The following is a 19,294-nucleotide window of genomic DNA, read 5'->3' as shown; positions in this document are numbered from 1 at the left end:
CATCATCTAGTTAGATAAAACATTGTTAAAATCTATGAATTTTCAAATTCTCATTTTGTAATCCATGATCTTTTAGGATTTTCATTTTCCATCTCATAAGTAGAAAAGTCTAAAATCCACCATTTTTCATAAATGAAGGATTGTTATACTATTTAATTTTTTTAAAATTATTCCAAATAAAATTTTAATATTGCTAATTTTTTTTAACTTAAATTAAATATTTTTTTGTTCTTTACTAGCATCTTTATCTTTTTATATTACACAATTTTTTTTAATAATACTCTGCTTTGAATTTGTTCTTCAAGGATTCCTGGCAATATTTTTTGTAAGTTGCTTAATTTCTCTCTATGTTAAAAAATGTTTAATGAACTGACAATTTTATAATTGGTTACATATTGTCAAAAAAATATGAAATGAAATGGGATTGAGATTTTAAAAATAAAAAATGTCAATTGGCCTAATAAAATAGAAAGTGTTACCTTGAGACATTGATGCTGGAACAATATAAATTCAAAAAGTTTCATTTGAACATAAAATACAATTTTATGAACAACTCTCAAATTTGTAGGCATATAATTTAAATATTAATTTAATTGAGGATTGTCATAATTGAACCAAACGAGAATGTAAAGAGAGTGCAAAGAGATTGTAATAATGAAAATAATTTTTTAGAAATGCTTGTATTAATTTAATCATTTTATGGATAGATCAATTATTTTATACTAGAAGAGTTAAAATAATTAAAATTTTAAGGATCGGATAATAAAAAATTGTGACGAATAGAGATCTCAAGAGGCATTTTTTCCAAAAATGAAAAAACAAAAGAATCTTAAAAATGAACAAAATGAGTGGTTCTCTTTCAAAGACTACTGTTACAAAGTACCTTTGTTTAATGTCAAAATTTCCACATCCAAAGAAGCTAATTATATAGGTTTAGGGTTAATTTGTTTCAGTGCAAATGCAAATTCAAAATCCACAAATGTTCACTTCTACTAACAACACTCTCAACCCTTTTGCACTCTTCACTTCTTCCTCTTCTTCTTGTTATGATCCTTCTCCTCACATAGCTCATCATGAACCTAATAATCACAGCATTTTTCTTCACCACCACAGTTTACCACAACCAACTAATATTCTGCAAAACAGCTCCATGTTCATTTCTAAGCAAAATATTCATGGAGATCAAGAACAACAGCAGGACCCTACTTCTTTTGTTCCTGCGAAAAAGGCGGTCAAGAAAGATAGACACAGCAAGATTTGCACAGCTCAAGGTTTAAGAGATCGGAGAGTGAGATTGTCGATTCAGATCGCTAGAAAGTTCTTTGATCTTCAAGATATGTTAGGGTTTGATAAAGCAAGTAAAACCCTAGAATGGCTACTGTTTAAGTCAAAAAAAGCCATTAAAGAACTAACCAAGAATGAAGGATCTGCCGTTATCAAAAGTTTTCTTGAAAATGGTGAGCTAGAGGGTTTAGTTTCAAAGCAAGAAAATGAAACTGAAAGTGGTGATTTATGTAAGAACAAAAGGAGTAAAAAGATAAAGAAAGTTGACCTAGCAGCTAAAGAGTCAAGGGCAAAAGCAAGGGAAAGAGCAAGAGAAAGAACAAGAGTTAAAATCTGCAGTAGACAATTTCATTGTCGCTCAGATATTAATAATAATCATCAAGCTTGTGAGAAAACAAGTGTAAACTGTGAATCTTTGAAAGTTTTTTCTCATCATCATCAAGAATTAGGGCAGGAGTTACCCGTTACTAACCCTAACCCATCGTCACTCGCCGGTCCAGAGCCTAAAGGAAACATTGCTGCAGATTCAATGGTGATTACGAGGAAATTGAAGCAATCTACAATGATGGGTTATCAACAAAATCTTGTAATGTTCAAAGATATAAGCTGCAACAATTTATTGCCTAATTTACCAGAAAATTGGGACATTAATAGCGCAATTGCGCGCTCTAGCCCTAGTTTTTGTTCGATTACCAACATGAATCGATTTTCAGGTGAACTAAAGAATCAAAAATCTTGTCAAAATGCATTTATAGTTTAATTAAAATTGGCCCTATTTAATGAGTTAATATGATCTCAATTTGTAGGAGTGCATCTGTATGGCAAGCTGTGGGAGGCTGATCAAAATGATTAGCGTTTATGAGCATTAAGGAAAGAAGTAAGGTGTCATTCTCTAGCTTAATTGTTGCATCTTGAATTTGATATTGCACAACTAATTAAAGTGCCATGTATAATCATCACTTGTTATGCACTTTAAATGAGAAATTAAGGTTTTGATTAACGTGTTGCATATCTCTGTGTTCAAGCTTTAAGCTGATTAATATAAGATGATGTCCCATATTGAATTTTGCTAAATGGTCTCAATGCATCATAACTGCTTCAATCAAAGTGCAAACTCACTTCAGTTCGTTGAATTGGAAATTGAAACCCTACTTCAGTTTACAATTATTGTCACAGAATTTATCTAAAATTAATGCATCTGTTCTTGTTAGAAGTGTAATTCTCTGAATTTATTGAACTAAAATCAGAATTATCATAATTTGCCCTAGATATTTTGCAGAAGATATTCAGCCCTAAATCAGATTGAAGGGGGGAAATTCTCATTTTTTTGGAGGAGCTTATTTTTGTAACCTAGATAATGAATTCACCCTAGCTAGAGAGCATTCTTTTTCTGTTTCAATACAATCATATACAGACTTAATTCAATACTCAATTTCACTAGAGTATTTTCTAATTATGCTGTAGATAAAAGCTTTATACACATTAGATGCTCATTGAAATTGTTATTAACTAGAAAACTTTAGATTGGATATGACTTGTCACCGGTCAAGTTTTTCTTTTGTTCTTTTATTTTAGTACATAAACTTATCTACATAATTTATCATTATGTTTACACTCACTCTAAGTGATATTCTTTCTTCATTTTTCATCTATAATTATTTTTTGATCAATTTCTTATTCGATTTATATTTTGACCACTCAAATTTAGTTTATTTGATTGTTTGTTCATAGTTGTTCAGTGTGGTTATCTTTATATTCTAAGCGAGATATTTATATATAATATTCCTTGACTTAAACTATTATATAAAGTATAATTTCACTCTTTAAATTAGTTTTCTAATTCTACCATTTAGCCAATTAAATTCTTGGATTGAATGATTATTTGAAATGAGTATACTTTATAAATGGAAAGACTTAGGATATTGACTGATTTCTTTCTATTAGTAAAGCAGTGAAATATGCATATTTGTGTATTACTTATTTCTCCTCAGTTTGTGAAAGAATATTTAGATTTTAATTTGAGACTTCTTCACATGAGCTTATACACTTCAAATTAGTTGGGGAATTATAAAAAATAAATAGACAAGCTTGAGATCTATTAATACTTCATATCTACCTTAGTTTTAGCAACATATATTTTGTGAATATATTAAACAGTTGACTGAGCTAGCTAGTATCACTAGACCTTTATATATAACAGACTAAATTCATATTCTGGATATTAAATTTTCACCATCATTACATTTTTATTCTATTTCATTTTAATCACAAAAAAAAAAACATGAATTCATGTTGCAACCGATTTTGTCATGTCACGGATATTAAATTTTTGATGTCATAATTTCTTTTTACATCAATCACTACATCTTTTATTTTTACATGAATCACTAAACTCTTACATCAATCACTAATTTTTTTTTCTTTTATATCATTTTGATATAGGAAGAAAAATTAGTTGCTCCCTGACGTGTTAAGAATTGATTGCCACTTAGATTCAATTTGACTAAAATAAAATAAAAGTGTAATGCCTTCAAAATTTAATACTTTGCAAAATTTATTTTCTAAATTTGGACTATAATAGTGCACCCTATTGATCAAATTCACTATTTTTAATTTACCACTTAAGCATTGAAGGTCATTTCTTCTTAATAATATTCAATTATTAAAATAATTAACGTAATGAGTTATTATCATTTGGAGATGTTTGATTCTCTTAATTATCAGTAAACTTGTCATATATCTTTAGTATTCGCGTGGAACTGCTCTAATTTTTTTATTACTTTGTAAATATTATTTTCAAACTATATTTATTTTATTACTTTATAAATATTATTTTCAAATTATTCAATTTTAAAAAATTATTTATACAAATAGTTTTGCACATTATATGATTTTTAGTATAAATTAAAGATTAAATTACATAAATAGTTTAGACAAATTTAAATTTTACAAAAATAATTGAACTAATGTAAATTGAAAACTCATTAATATTCTTCATTAATAATACTTCTTATTTCCAAATTAAATAAGTAATTCAAATAAATAGAGAACTCATGGAATGTTATGTCAAATTCTCATGATTATATTTTGTTTCTTCTCTCAATTATATAGGTATATAAATAATAAAATTTCATAAATGATTCCAACTTTTATATATTACTATTATTTTTAAATGTGTATGTTATATGCATTTAAAATTATATTAATAACTATAGATTATATATAAATATCATATTATTTATATATTCTTATAAACGTTTTGTAAATCGAATAAATACAAAATAAATGCATATTTTTATATTAATTTTATACCATGCCGTAGTTTTACCCACATTTTAATCATACCATGTGTTTGTGTGAACAAGAAATTTGGCCACTGCTATTTTTGTAATTTTTGATGTTGTTGTAAAGAACTCTAAATTTGATAGATCAAATTGAATGCATTTTGATCTTGCAATGCCCTAGCTAGATCATGTTCTCCTGGGCCTATGGACATATATGCTATCTCGCAAAGGTCTAATTGACAAAGTTTTATTTGGCCCATATATCTGTTCCAGGCCCAACATTAATCCTTTCTCTTAAACTTTTTTTTTTTTTTTTAAGTAACAATCGCACAAAATAAACTCTCAGCAGTCGGCAAGAATCACAGCACATATAAAAATATTAGATAAAATAAATTTACTAAAGACGAACAGGACGGCTTACCTAAGAGATTTTTGAGTAGTTTTTATATCATCTTCAAGTTCAACCTTCTTCATCCTCAGTTTTACGAACATGGCCACTGTTGGTAATATCTCAACTTTTGAACATGGCTAAACAAATAAATCTACTGCGTTATTATTAGACTAAGCAAATACACTAACTATGGTTTGTTTTCACCATGTATTCTTATTAAATAAAAATATTGTAGTTATTATCCATTCTTACATTAATTTCAAAATTTAAGAAATACTGAATTTGATGTGAGTGTTAGTCCGTTTAACATAGCAATTTTCCGTCGATATGTTTGTTAGTAAAACATTTCTGCTCCAAACTTGAGCATAAGCATCTGTTTTTTTTTTTTTAAAATAGTGGCAAAAAGTTGTGCAATATCCAACATGGATTTTTTTTGTTCAACTAAAAGAGATTGAACATTTCACTTTCTTTATTAGCAATATTCCTCCAGTTTCTCAGCAACCAATATTCTTTAAATCTTTGTTTCAGTTTTCTAGCTTCTTAACAAAGTCATCAAAAAGATCAAACAAAGAAGAAAACAACAAAATTTAAGTATATGCACACATAAACTGAACCGATGAGTAAGAGGAAAAGCTAGAAATTGACTTACATTTTACATTTTGCATGAACAGAACCTCTGCAAGAGCAAGACAACGATGAACACTTGAACAGAAGCGTAACATAAAAGCTTGCAATACAGAAGCAGAAAAAAGAAAAGGGTTTAGTTAATGCATGGGTAAATGTGCAAGAAATCCTCAGAGTTGTATACTATGTGGGTGATACGTGCCCACACCCACATCTTCCATATATTTCCCTATATTTCTCATTGTAATAACAAAAATGCGGGTAGTATTAGACTATAGACACTTTAAAAAATATATAGATTCCAGCCTTTTGCAGAGCAAGTAATTAGTGGCTACAAAAAGTATTAGTATTACTACATGCATAGGGCTCGTCTTTTTCTAGTTTGAGCATTAAAAAATAAAATCAGTATTACTGACAGAATGAACATTTTTTACTAACAAAAGGGTACGTAAAAGAAATCACACCTAGAAAAATAAATAATAATTTTTTAATATTCTACTCTTCCCTATTGCCTTACCTCTCTCTGTGAACTGTAATCTCCAGAAAGTCCGGCAAAGAGATCGTTGAATAATTTTTCTTGTCTTGAAGAATAATGATGTTCATTAACAAGAAACAAAATACAAGTACAAAAAGAACAGTAAGCCTCCAGGTTAGCAGGAGGATACTCATTAATTGTGTTTCAAGCAACGTATCTTTTCTTAGCTTTACCCTTCGGCTAGCTTTTGGTTGATGAGTGCAGTATAGCAAACGATCAGCTCCCTACTGATTTAATCAAAACTATATTTGACCAGATTATTTTATCTTTTTACCCAAATTCCCTAAATTAACCATAATCTTAAAAGACAATAAAAATAAAAATGAACCTGCTGATAGCTACTCGGTTAATCTGGTAAAATATAATGGTAATTACTAACGAATAAAAAAACCAGTTAAATGCAAATTAATTCATGAATTTTAATGTATTTTAAAATCATAATTTAATCTTTTATAATGTCATATATGAACGAACAAAGAGGCAACGCGGCCCTCAAACTTGTGTCTCGGAATCAAATAAGTCCATTTTAATTTGTTTTGGATCAATTAGGTATTCAAACTTTTTTAGGTCAACTAGGTCCTCAAACTCTCTTAATACACGTCAAGTAACTCCTTCAAATGCATGCTTATTTGACCCGGAAGACATAAGTTTGGGGATTTAGCTAGTTGATTGATAAAATGAAAACGGCTTACTTTGAGGATCTAATAGACCAAAAAATTAAAGTAGACTTATTTGATCATGAGACACAAAATTGAGGGCCGTGTTGACTCTTTCTTCGAACTAATAAATTTTTGCAATCGTAATATACCGAACTGCATTTTTCGATGAAAATATTTATATGCAGACACCACAATATAGATGTTTTGCCAATCACAGCACTATCTTTTTAATCAAAATATTGCTCATTGTTCTAAATGTTTAAAAAACATATTGTTTGTTTTGTTCCTTAAACTGGCAAATTTTCTATACTTGTGTTGTAATTGCAAAATAAACCATAAAAATGTTCAAATTATTCGGCTAATCAAAATTTTAAATCATTCAGATTTTTTAGTTCACAAATACCCTGACTCGATCGAAATAATCCAGTTAATTCAATTTAACCAAATTTTTGCTCACCCCTAATACAAGGTCATATTTTCCTTCTCTATGCATTAATTGTTGAATGTTCATGCTGAAATCACGTTATTACCTTCATTTTACAAGTTATTGCAAACTAACCTCAATTCTTGAGCTGAATTTACAAATGAAGTGACCTCTTAAAGAGGAAGAATGATGATTCATCACTGTTTAAAGAAAAACTTTGCACAGGTAGAAATGCAGACATTCAAACACCTAAAGGTGTAATGGCAACAGGTGTTACAAGGCTGTCATTTAGTTATGCAAGTAAAACTACCTGCAATCCCCAGAAGGAAAAAAATTTGACAGAACTACATTAAAATGCATGATTAGATCTGCTCGGAGAGGCGAAATACGCACTCTTCACTGAGTCAGGAAATAAGAAAATAAAAAACAATAGAAAGACAGAAACTGTCCAGAACAGGGGATGACAATGAAGAAAAAAAATCCGTCTAATCTTGTTGCTTCGCTTGCAATTGCTCCTAAGTCGGAAATTAGCATCAACAGGCAAACATCATATCAACCAATGTTCTCTACCATATTCTCGGACAATGACAGGGACGCTTGTGGGGGGCACCTGATAAAATGCCCAAACAAAAGCAAATTGAAAACCAACGATATGAAAAATTGAAGTTAACTAAAAAAATTGCAACAAGTTCTGCGGTGATTTACCATGCCATAATCTGTAATTATCATGGAAACATAATCTGAAGGAGTTGCATCATAACTGTCAATGACAAACCAAATACAAGGGACGGTCAGTTAGTTGGCAAACTAATAAATTTCTTACATTATCATTAGCGTCGCAAGGAGTAAGCACTTACATCAAATTCAACAGCTGCAGATTTTCATTATGGGCGCAACCATTCAAGAAGTTGATTTCCTCCCTGCCGCGAACTTTTGAAAGTGCATCTGGATCCCCTGCAATAAAAAGATACATTGAGAGCAGAGTATCCAGTAATTCTTATTTTGAGAATACGCCTACTATTAACCAGAAATTCTTACCCAACTCATTAGAGCATATAGAATCTAGTTGTACCCTCTCATGAAATTTGTATGCTTCACAGCAAACTAAGACTGGTACACCAAATGCATGGGCGACCATAGCGACACATGCTGTCCCTACTCTTGAGTAAACTGTTCCATTAGACAGTACAGATGCCGCACCCAAAAATACCCGAGAGACTTCGTGCATGATATAAGAAACAGCATTTATATGAGTGTATGTGCAGCTAATACCCTTCCCCACCAGCCTACGAAGTAACAGTTGCCCTTCAAGTTTTGGACGAGAGTCCACCACTACAACCCGGAACTGTTTGCCAAGCTCATGGGCATGCAGCAATATCATTTCAACTGTAGAAGATGACCCATATGTAAGAAGAACATCACCATCCCTGATCTTTGTGACGGCATGCCTGACAATCACTTGGTCTGCAGCTGTGATCTTCTCAGATATGAAATGATCAATATCTGAATGAAGAGTTGCTTTGGCTTCTGATTCAGAAGAAGTCATAGGCAGCTTGGCGATTCGGTTTTTCAGAAACCTAATTGCATTTCCCATGCTGATTGAAAGGGGGCGGCACTCAATGAGGAAAGAAACATAATTTCCTATTTTTGCTGTCAAGTCACGAACAAGAGTTTTCTCAGGTGGCGTTGAGTAGTCACTAATGACCTCTTGGAATGCTCGAAGCATGGCAATGCAGCGAGCATTACCACCACAAATATCTCCAGATAAATACTGCAATCCAACCTGGCATCAATAATAGAAACTCATAATTTAGCAAAAGTATGAGAATATTGAATCTTATGCCACAGCCATGTTAAGATCCTAATATCACATTTAATCCGTCGACAAGACAAAAACAAACTCGAGATAAGTTCATCTAGCAATAATTCTCACATCACATTTCACCTCTTGCTAAGATGACAATGCAAACTCAATTACGATAATACATAAAATAAATTCTAAACATGATAAGTAAAACAGAATTAGAGAAAAATGTAAAGAAGTAAATAACAGGAACACCTTGTAGACAGCTGGATGCATAGGATCAAGTTGGAAAAACTTTAACTCAAGATCAGGAAGCTGAGTTCCACGCTCATATTGAGGTAGATGCCTAAACAACTCCACCCTGTTCCTAGCTTCAGTTTGTTTTACAACTGCACGCTTTTTAGCCTTCTCAACTCGACTTTTGTCATCATATTGCATGCGCGGTTGAGGAACATCTTTCTTTCTATCTTTTTCTGGCGGACGCTCACCCCCCCTTTTCTCAGAAGCTGGAGCTGGACCACTATCATTCTTCTGTGAAGGAGCCTTTGCAGCTTTAGCCAATTTCGTATTTGTGGGAGTTGCAGTCCCAGAAGCAACAACGGGAGTCTTGGAACCTTCAGCTAATGAAACTCATTAACCGAAAGGGTTAACATCATAGTGATAGAGCATACGACGGGATAAAGAAACTGTCTAAATCTACTTAGCAACTGAGAAATGCTTGATAAATGTTTGTAATGTGATTAGTGATTACCTTTTGCAGCAGCTTTAGCAGCTCGTTGAGCTTCTTGAATGGCACGCCTTTCAGCTTTAGTAGTTTTGTCTTTCAATGGCTGTGAATTTGTTCGGCCAACATTTTGCACTTCACCTAACACATCATTATCTGCTATTAGTTATCATTTCATAATAATGATCACTTGAAAAAATGCTAGGCAAACATAATTTTATTTTTAAAACAAATGCAACAACTCAATTCAATCAAGCATTTACCAAATGATTCATTTCAAACAGAGCCTACTTAGTACAAATACACATTACTGAAACAAATTCATCACCATGTATTGAAACCCTAGCTAATCAAATAATATCAGTTCACCTAATAAAACTCAAATTACCAATTTAAATTTAAATTCCACATTAATCTAATTTTCATAAGAATCAAATCAATAAATAAAAACATAATACCGTTAATTCCCGACGGCAAATTAGTAACGACAGAAACGGTAGTCAGTCCACTAGCAGGTACACTACTACTCGTTTGCACAAAATCAAATCCACCGCCGCTTCCAGGATAACTACTAGACGGCGCCGTTGCACCCCTTCCACTATCCGAAAAAGACGTCATTGCAATAGGAGAAGTGGCAGCAGCTGGAAAAAACTCACTCACATTGTTATTAAAGATTTCGCGATGGAGTGGAGATAAGGGAGCGGCGGTGGAGTGAAGTGCCGGAGGGATCATGACCGGAGAAAGGGAGTTGCCGGCGGTAGGGGAGAGGCCGGTGATTGATGGAGGAGATAAAGAAGCGGAGGGGATTATTGGGAATGGATCGGATGAAGGACCCGATTCGGAACGGTCGGGTGAGGAAGTGAAGAATCCGACGTGTCGGACTTTCGGGTCGCTAACGGTGCGCGTTGCCCGTCGAGGCTCCATTATTTTGGTCTGAGAGAGAAACTATGAGATTTTGCGGTACGGATTTTCACGATTTTCTTGGCCAAGTTATTACTAGTAGTTTTTTTTTTATCGTCGTGATTTGTTTTCTCAAATTTAATGTAAAACAAATATCTTTTGACATAAAACATTGTATATTAATTTTAAGTTTAATTTAAAAATTATGTAAAAAGATTGCCATTATTTATTATAAGTAAAACAATCTGTTAAATAAATAATGATAATTAAAAATTATATAAGTAGATAATTATGAGATTATTTTTTAAATATCTGTTTTTGATTATCATAATTATCTGCTTATATAATTTTTGAGATGGAACCGAGTTCATCTATATATGATTTTGATCCGGTGGAGCGGATATAGCCCTCCAGATGAGTGCTATAATGGACAATCCGATTACTTCAATTAGGGGCCGTTTGGTTCAAGGTTGGAAATGGGAATCGTAATGGGAATGGGAATGAGAAAAAATGGGAATAGAAATGATTGTTTTCATTTTTTGTTTGGTTCAAAATTAGTGTAGGATGGGAATGGATAAAGTTTAATAAAAAATTATTTATTATTTATTAAAATTATTTTTTTTCTTTTATTTAAATATTTTTTTATATAAAAAATAAAATTATTTTAAAAAAAAATTTAAAAAAGATTTAAAAAATATTTTCGAAAAGATTAAAAAAATATTTTCGAAAAAATAAAAAAAATAAAAAAATTATTTTTAATAAAAAAAATTTTAAAAAATAAAAATTTTAAAAAAATTAAAAACATTTTTTTAAAAAAATTAAAAATGTTTTTTTTTATTATTTTAAGTATATTTTTTAAAATAAATATTTGAAAATAGCTTTTTTAATAATTATATATTTATTATTTATTATTAAAATATTTTGTAAAATTTTGATTCCCATTCCTAAAAGTCCATTCCCATGGGTTAAGGGGGGAATGGGATATTTCCATTGAGGGGGTAATCACATTCCCATTTCCAAGTTCAATTTGACAAAACAAACATAAACAATGGGAATTATTTCCATACGGCCTAATTACTTAAAAACCACCCACCTTATAACTTTTTTTCATTTATACCGCGACCTAGGAAAATTTTCAATTGTACCCTATTTTCGGTTTTTATGTTTCATATCTACCTAATGAGTTAAATTGACCTATTTTTTTTGAAAAAGAGTTCAAATTAGTCCTTCATTTTTAACCTATATTCAGATAAAACGTTAATGTTAATCATTTATGTATCTTATTTTTAATATTTTTATCATTAAATTAATTAAATCATCATATTTTTTAATTTTGGGATACAAATGAAACATAAAAATCGCAAATAGGGTACAATTGAAAATTTTTCTAGGTCATGGTAGAAATGAAAAAAGTTACAAGGTGGGTGGTTTTTAAGTAATTAGGCCTTTCCATACCCATTCTCATTCCCCCCCTTTTTATGGCGAACCAAACGGCCCCTTAGTGTTATAAAAATTGAACCGATGAAAAAATCGGTGGCCAGCAATTTTTGATTTAACCGATTCAATCGGTCCAGCTGTTTGATTTGATCCAAGTTGACCATATCCAATAATTTAGGCTATTAATCAGCTATGGCACTTCAACTTACCCCTTGAACTTTCAAATCGACCGCTAAACCCCTTAAACTTTACTTAATGATCAACTAAACCCCTTTTAGTCAAAAACCGCCCCAAACCCCCCCCCCCCCAAGCCCCATATTTTCTCAAAAATGCCCAAAATACCCCTAGAAAAACTAAGCCAACCCAATCCAATCAAGTATAAAGTCACCCACCCAATTAAATCAAACATAATCCAACCAAATCATTAAATCACCAATCCACCCAAATCCAAACTCACCCACTCAACCAAATCAAAAAAATCCAACCAAAAATTAAATAAATTATTAATTTTTTTTACACATATTAAATAATTTTTTAATTTTTTTAATAATAAATTATTAAATCCATCCAATGAAAAATTAAATTAAATATTATTTTCTATATCACATATCAAATATTTTTTTATTTTTTTTTAATAAAAATTTTAATCGGAAAAAACGAACAAGTAAACCGTTCGTCTTCTCCGGCAGTCCACCGGAGTGGACAAACCCACCACGAAGGTGGGTCTGTGATGAACAGACCCACCGTCTTGGTGGGTGTGTCACTGAACAGACCCACCACGACGGTGGGTCTGTTCATCACAGACCCACCATCGTGGTGGGTCTACTCTTGAAGAACAGATCCACCACGAGGTGGATCTGTTACGTTTGGAACACGCCCACCACGAAGGTGGATCTGTTCTTCAAGAACAGATCCACCTCCGTGGTGGATCTGTAAACGGAACAGATCCACCTTCGTGGTGGATCTGTTCCAAACATAACAGACCCACCGCCGTGGTGAGTCTGTCATTGGCAGACCCACCGGTGGGTCTGTCCATTCCGGTGAACTGACCCACGGGTGGTCTGTTCACCGGATTAATAAATTTTAATTTTTTTAAAAAGAGTTAATCAGATTTTTTTGGTAGTGGATGGGTGACGGTGGTCGGAAATTGTTGGTGGCGGCGGATGGCGCATTCCGATGGAGTAGTATTATTTAATTGGATGCATTGCTCATTTTGGTTTGATTTGGTTGATTAAAGGGGTTATATTTAATTTGGTTGGATAAGTGGTTTTAGCCTTGATTAAATTGGGTGGGTTGGTTTGTTGGTTGAATGGATTATCTTTGATTTGGTTGGAAGATTTTAGGTTTGGTTAGATTGAGGTTGTTAGGCTTGTTTGTATTTTTTATTGATCTGAAGGCATTTTGGTCTATTTGGGCTAAAAGGGGTTAAGTTGATCATTAAATAAAGTTTAGGGGGTTTAGCGGCCGATTTTAAAGTTCAGGGGGTTTCGTGATAGGGGAGTCTAAGTTGGAGTGCCATTGTTGATTAACAGCCAATAATTTAAAAATAATAATTTTATATTTCAAATGAAACGAATTATATTCTAGTGTTAGTAATTTATCTTGTACATATTTTATTTTAATTTTTAAAAGAAAATTATTAGTGCCAAAAAAGCTCAACATACTCCCAAAATTCATTTCAGGTTCCACAAGTTCCGCTAAAATTTAATACAAATGCATAACACAATTTTATTAAATTAAATATAGATAATTTAAAAGTAAAATAATTATAAATTTACCAAATATATTATGTATATTTAATATACTCTAAATTTTTTTAGATCACATCTAAATTTGATTATTAGCCCAATGGCTATTTGTGTTTTTTTTTGGTTTTTTTGGGAAATGACCACAAAATAGCAAACTATTTTCAAAAATATGGGTTGACCAAATTTATTGTCAAAATATGGTTTGATTAGAAAAAATTGAAATATACAATTTCATTTGTAAAAAACTATTTTTAAAAATAATAATATCAAAGCCCTGTTTGGTTCGACTATTTTCTGTTAACTGTTAGCTGATAGAATATACATGTTTGGTGAAATTTGATTAGTTTGTTGCTGTTTATATATAAAATGACTTTATAGAGTATATTATTATTTTTATTTATTAAATTATAAACATATTATATTATATAATCTATATCTATATCTATACTATATATAAAAGCACGGATGGGGGGGGGACAGGCAAATTTACTGAACAATCCTTTCTAATTTATTACTAATAAAGGTTCTATGGTCATTCATTATTTAATTAATTATTAAATATATATTATAATTAGAATTTTGATTAAATAAAATTGTATTGTATAACTTTGATCCCCTATAAACTACAAATATTCAATTACTAAATCTAATTTGATTTGAATAAAAATACATAAAATCCTAATAAAATTGCTTCATGTTATCAATATTCCTTGCACCACCGCCGTCGCCACAAGTACCTCTCCGGTCTAAATTTATTAGATCATTATCGTCATTATTAATCCTAAACTGACAAACTATTGTCTGCCTGAACTGTCCTCCCCCATTACCATTAAAAGGAAACTGCCGGATCTCCGCCAAATTGTAAGACCCATCATTCAGTAAAGAAGATGGATCCATGGGCAATGCTTGATTTAAATAATCCAACTTAAAAATGTTCCAGATTGTTAGTGAAAGCAATAGAAGATGATAAAAATGAGTGATCTCCTTGGACAGTGGAGGTAGGTGAGCAGTGTGCCACAGTTTAGTTGGTCATTACAGAAAAGGAAAAGAGACAGAGACCTCAGGACCATGACCACATGAGTTATGCACCCTTCGATTTTGTTACTTCTTATGGACAATGATGATGAACAGTGTTCGTCTTCTTTGTACTCAGAGCTGGTTCGTTTGAACCATAACCCAGGTCTGAGTTCGTCTTCCTCGAGACGAACCACGACAAACAAATTTTAATTATTTCAATTTTTAAAAATATAAAAATTAATTTTATATTTTTAAAAAAAATTATTTAATTTTTTTGATTTATTTAGTGATAAATTTCTTTAATGGGTCGAATGGCGGCTACAGAATCGTTTTAATGTTAGAACTAACATAAAAAAATATCATTAATTATATAAATGATATATTAAAAATCTCATTTTTATTTTATAAATTTAATTTTATTAATAATATTTATTTATTTTATATAAAGAATTATTATTAAATTTTATTATATTTGGAAAGAAGAGTTCTTAGTTTAAATAAAACATTAAGGACTATTTAAAATATATGTTAAAATATAAAGTATTGATTTGAACCTTTTTGATGAAAACAGGTCAATTTGATGTTTAAGGGTGCAATTGAAACAGAAAGGTGTAAAGTTGGGTAAAATTGGTGATTTTACAACGTCAGAGTGCAATCGAATTGGGGATAAAAGGTGAAGGCTTTTAAGGGGTTAGCCAAAAAAAATTACATACTTGATTATCCAAAAATGAAAACTTTATTTATTCTATAATATAAGCTCTAACTAATTTAGTATTGATTATGAAAATTTACATATTAATATAAATAAAATAAATTGATATAATTGCATTAAGTCTAATTAATATATCAATCGACAAATCACGTTTTTTTAAAAAAATTCATCAAATGTTTTAGCGAAACTTTTTGAAAAGTAAAATTTAAACTAATTTTACCGAAAAGCTGAACCAAACGCCCTCTAAGTTACTAATGGTTTATTATTAATTTAAGTTTACCAATTAATTTACTAACGGTTTATTATTGTTTTACTTAAAAAAAGCAATTTATTGTTAGTTGTTTTTATTAATTATAAAATGTTAAAATAAATTATTGCTTAGTTTACTATCAGTATTATAAAACACATACTAAATTAGTTTTAAGTTTTTTTTACTAAAAAAACTATTAGTTTAATATCGGCCTACTTTTAATTTACTATTAGTTTATTAAAATTATAAAAAATTATAATAATTCAAACAAATAAAATTGTAACTGGATTAATATCTTAAATTTCAAATCAGGATAATTGTAAATTTGCTTTCTCTTTTTCTTTGCCAAGATTACGGAATATTCAACATTGTTCAACTCTCACTATAATCTGATAAAATTAAAGAACGTACCGTGATTTTTTTTGTGCCTCGCCTAATTTTCTCTTTCTTTTTCACAATGCTGAAACATCCTAATCGTCCACTCTTTTGTTTTATAAGTTTAGGCCAATCAAATATAATTTATATGATTAAAGAAAATGACTGAACCATAACATTATTACAAATTCAATCAACAAATTAGCATTATTTATATGCAAGTAGGTGACATGAATTAAATTGAATGGTTAATTCTGCAATTGCTAGTCATTTTCTTCAATTGACAACTACTGTCAGATGCCTTTTAACCCTTTCAGACATAATTCCAGCAAGTTGGGATTCCACTTTTGATTATGACATCCACTCTAATAATTATATATTACCCTTTTTTATATATAATAAAGTCTCGATCATGTGTTCATAATTTTAATATCTTACATTATAAACAAAGTTGATTGTCCTTTCTGATGAAAATTTTAAGATTCCAGCTGTTTGATCTAAGTTGCCATGCAGAAGATATCAAGTGTATATATTGTCTTTATTTAATGTATCCACCACCATGAACTTTTTTGGTTTAATTGTTCTAATTTTAGGGCAAATGTCTTGAGTCAGCTCCATTTCATTACAGCTAGACAATGTTAGGAAGCACGTGTTTTCTTATTTTTTTTTATCAATTATTAATAACTGCAGAAAATGCCTAATAATGTGCTTCGTTGCACGATATAATAAACTATATAATAGAGATAAGTACAAGATATATGGTGGGTGAAGCCTTTTGTCGATCACCTAATAATGCTGACTAAATTAAATTTGAGCTGGACAGAATCACATGACCTATAAAATTAAATTTTATTCAGATCACTATATTATAACGACTGATTTAAACCGGACATAATTAAATGAACGGCTAATGTTGATTAAGTATGGTTTTGCTTTAAGTATGATATCTTGATTCTTGTCTGGAGATTTCATTAAATATATCGGACAGAGAACATTTGTTTAATACCATAAAAAGCACATGAAAAACATTAACAATCTTGCTTACTGCATCACTTCAAACTACAGCTGCAAGTTGAAACCCTCTTGCTTGACCAAGCAATTGATTATTAATTCAAGGGTTTGAATTCCACACAATTCCAACGTCACTTATACTAGTATATATTATCCCTTTCTTTAGGAATTGAATAATATTTTGTGTCATAATTAAGTAGGTAGCTAGTCGTCCGAACTCCATCTTAAAATTTAATAATATTCTTTTTTTATTGGGCTAATTATAAGAAAATTTATAATGTTTGGTAAATTTGTCATATTTTTAGTGATTTTAGCACAATTTGAAAATTTTGTGTGTATATAAACAATGTAATATACACTCTTCAGACATCCACATCCAGGAGAGAAGCTACCTTTACTCCAAGGTGGGCACCTTTTCTTTTATTTTTTTAAGAAAATTTTATATAAACGAGTAAAAATTTAAATTTTTTAAATAAATGAGTAAAAATTTAAAAATTTTCTTTTACTGTATGCTCACTTTAATCTTGTATCTATACCTAATGACTTCTTAAATCTATAATATATAAACAATTTTGACCACCTTTAAAATAATTTCTCTACACATCAATAATTTTTCAAAGAAAAAATACTTTAGTGTTTTGAATTATAAAAGTTTAATATTGCAAAAAAATTAAAACTCATGTTAAATTTTTCTAAATGCTCAAGTTCATAGTTTTAATGCAATTAATTATTATTATTTTTATAATTTTATCATTGGATAAAATTTATGGTAGAATCACAATTTTATAAAAAATACGACATAGAATAACAAATTATATAAATCTTATAAGTTCTTTTAAAATTAGTTAAATTAAATGGATGCTGATACCAAATTTTAAAAATGGTTATAAAACTATAAAAAATAACATAAGTTTTGAATGAATGTGATAAAATAGTATTTTTTTTTATAAAAATATTGAATTTATTTATTACTATTAACCTTTTCTTACTCTATGCGACTGTGCCCATTAATCGGAATTCAAACCGGACGTAATTGTCAGCAAACCTATCATCTACCAAATTTTATGTATAAACAAAGACTCAAAACTCAAATTTTTTGACTAAATAAGAATAATTTTGTAGCAGCGGATCTAACTGATTCCCCTTTTGATCTCAAATGCTTATTTGAAAAGCTACATTAAACATGGCTTTGAAAACTACTACTAAATGCACTTGCCTAACCGCCTCATTCTCTCTTTCACTACCTATTAATTTTATATTAAAAATTCAATATGATCACCTTCGATCATTTTTATCTAAAAAATCCACGCGCCTCATAGACTTGTCACACGAAATCATTTAATCTAATTTTATATTTTTCTAATCAACTAATTCCAATTTTTTTTATTTTTTTATTAAATTATGCCATAATTTATATTTTTATTACAACAAATAGGTCTACGATTATCGCGGCAATTAGGGAACTCTTTAATTTTTTTCCACATTCCTCACCTCTGATTTATATATTATGCATTTTAAAAATACAACTATGAGGTAATCTGACCCAAAAATAAAGACTTTTGAAGTTTTTTTTTGAGAATTCATCAAACTTCATTAATCGAATATGAAACAGTTACATTTGTAAGAAATTCGGAAAAATTCAAAAACTAAACCCGATGACCTGACATGGAACAGACAACATGCTGCCTGATTCGCAGATTTACTTACGAAAATAAAAATAAATTATCTAACTGTTTCGCCAATAAAGTACCGTTCTTCGCTCAATCTTCACCATCACCCGCAAACTGATTTATAAAATCAGAAACTACAGTCATGACATCAGATACAACCAACACATGAAAACCCTTCATAAAAAAGGGACAACAACCTTTCACATAGAAAGGACAACAAACCCTTCATATAGAAAGGACAAAATAGATTCTCAAAACAAAATACAATATTAAAACAATAAAAAAACTACTATAGCCCATGAATAATTTCATCTTTGTTGTTGAAAGATCTCCAATTTATCTTCGGTTCTTGATTTATGAAAATTTCAATTGAATTTGCGCTTCGTCGATAAATGTTAATCCATCAAGAAAAAAATGAAAAACATTTGGCTACTTATTATACTAT

At 30.3% G+C, this 19,294-nt stretch overlaps 2 protein-coding genes across 2 annotated transcripts; one reads left to right on the top strand and one right to left on the bottom strand.

Moving 5' to 3' along the window:
- The first annotated feature begins 901 nt into the window (after window positions 1-901).
- On the top strand, window positions 902-2,340 carry LOC126676280 (transcription factor CYCLOIDEA-like). Its single transcript, XM_050370448.2, has 2 exons — window positions 902-1,997; window positions 2,091-2,340. The coding sequence occupies exons 1-2, from the start codon at window positions 959-961 to the stop codon at window positions 2,135-2,137; spliced, it is 1,086 nt and encodes a 361-aa protein (XP_050226405.1). The 5' UTR covers window positions 902-958; the 3' UTR covers window positions 2,138-2,340.
- Window positions 2,341-7,404: 5,064 nt separating this feature from the next.
- Window positions 7,405-10,721, bottom strand: LOC126676274 (uncharacterized). Its single transcript, XM_050370441.2, has 7 exons — window positions 10,188-10,721; window positions 9,757-9,870; window positions 9,261-9,625; window positions 8,240-8,984; window positions 8,059-8,155; window positions 7,907-7,961; window positions 7,405-7,811 (listed from the first exon to the last, which is right to left on the bottom strand). Exons 1-7 carry the CDS (start codon window positions 10,651-10,653, stop codon window positions 7,749-7,751), a joined length of 1,905 nt encoding a protein of 634 aa, XP_050226398.1. The 5' UTR covers window positions 10,654-10,721; the 3' UTR covers window positions 7,405-7,748.
- Between the last annotated feature and the right edge of the window lie 8,573 nt (window positions 10,722-19,294).

The sequence above is a fragment of the Mercurialis annua genome, linkage group LG4, assembly GCF_937616625.2.
Source record: "Mercurialis annua linkage group LG4, ddMerAnnu1.2, whole genome shotgun sequence".
Lineage (NCBI taxonomy): Eukaryota > Viridiplantae > Streptophyta > Magnoliopsida > Malpighiales > Euphorbiaceae > Mercurialis > Mercurialis annua.
Note: the sequence above shows the minus strand (reverse complement) of the source record. Positions and strands in the feature narration are given on the sequence as shown.

Coding starts and splice junctions, on each gene's coding strand:
- LOC126676280 (XM_050370448.2), top strand. CDS start 959: ATGCAAATTCAAAATCCACAAATGTTCACTTCTACTAACAACACTCTC. Junction 1,998..2,090: donor CAACATGAATCGATTTTCAG/GTGAACTAAAGA, acceptor CTCAATTTGTAG/GAGTGCATCTGTATGGCAAG.
- LOC126676274 (XM_050370441.2), bottom strand. CDS start 10,653: ATGGAGCCTCGACGGGCAACGCGCACCGTTAGCGACCCGAAAGTCCGA. Junction 8,156..8,239: donor TATATGCTCTAATGAGTTGG/GTAAGAATTTCT, acceptor TTTTTATTGCAG/GGGATCCAGATGCACTTTCA. Junction 7,812..7,906: donor TAATTACAGATTATGGCATG/GTAAATCACCGC, acceptor GCATTTTATCAG/GTGCCCCCCACAAGCGTCCC.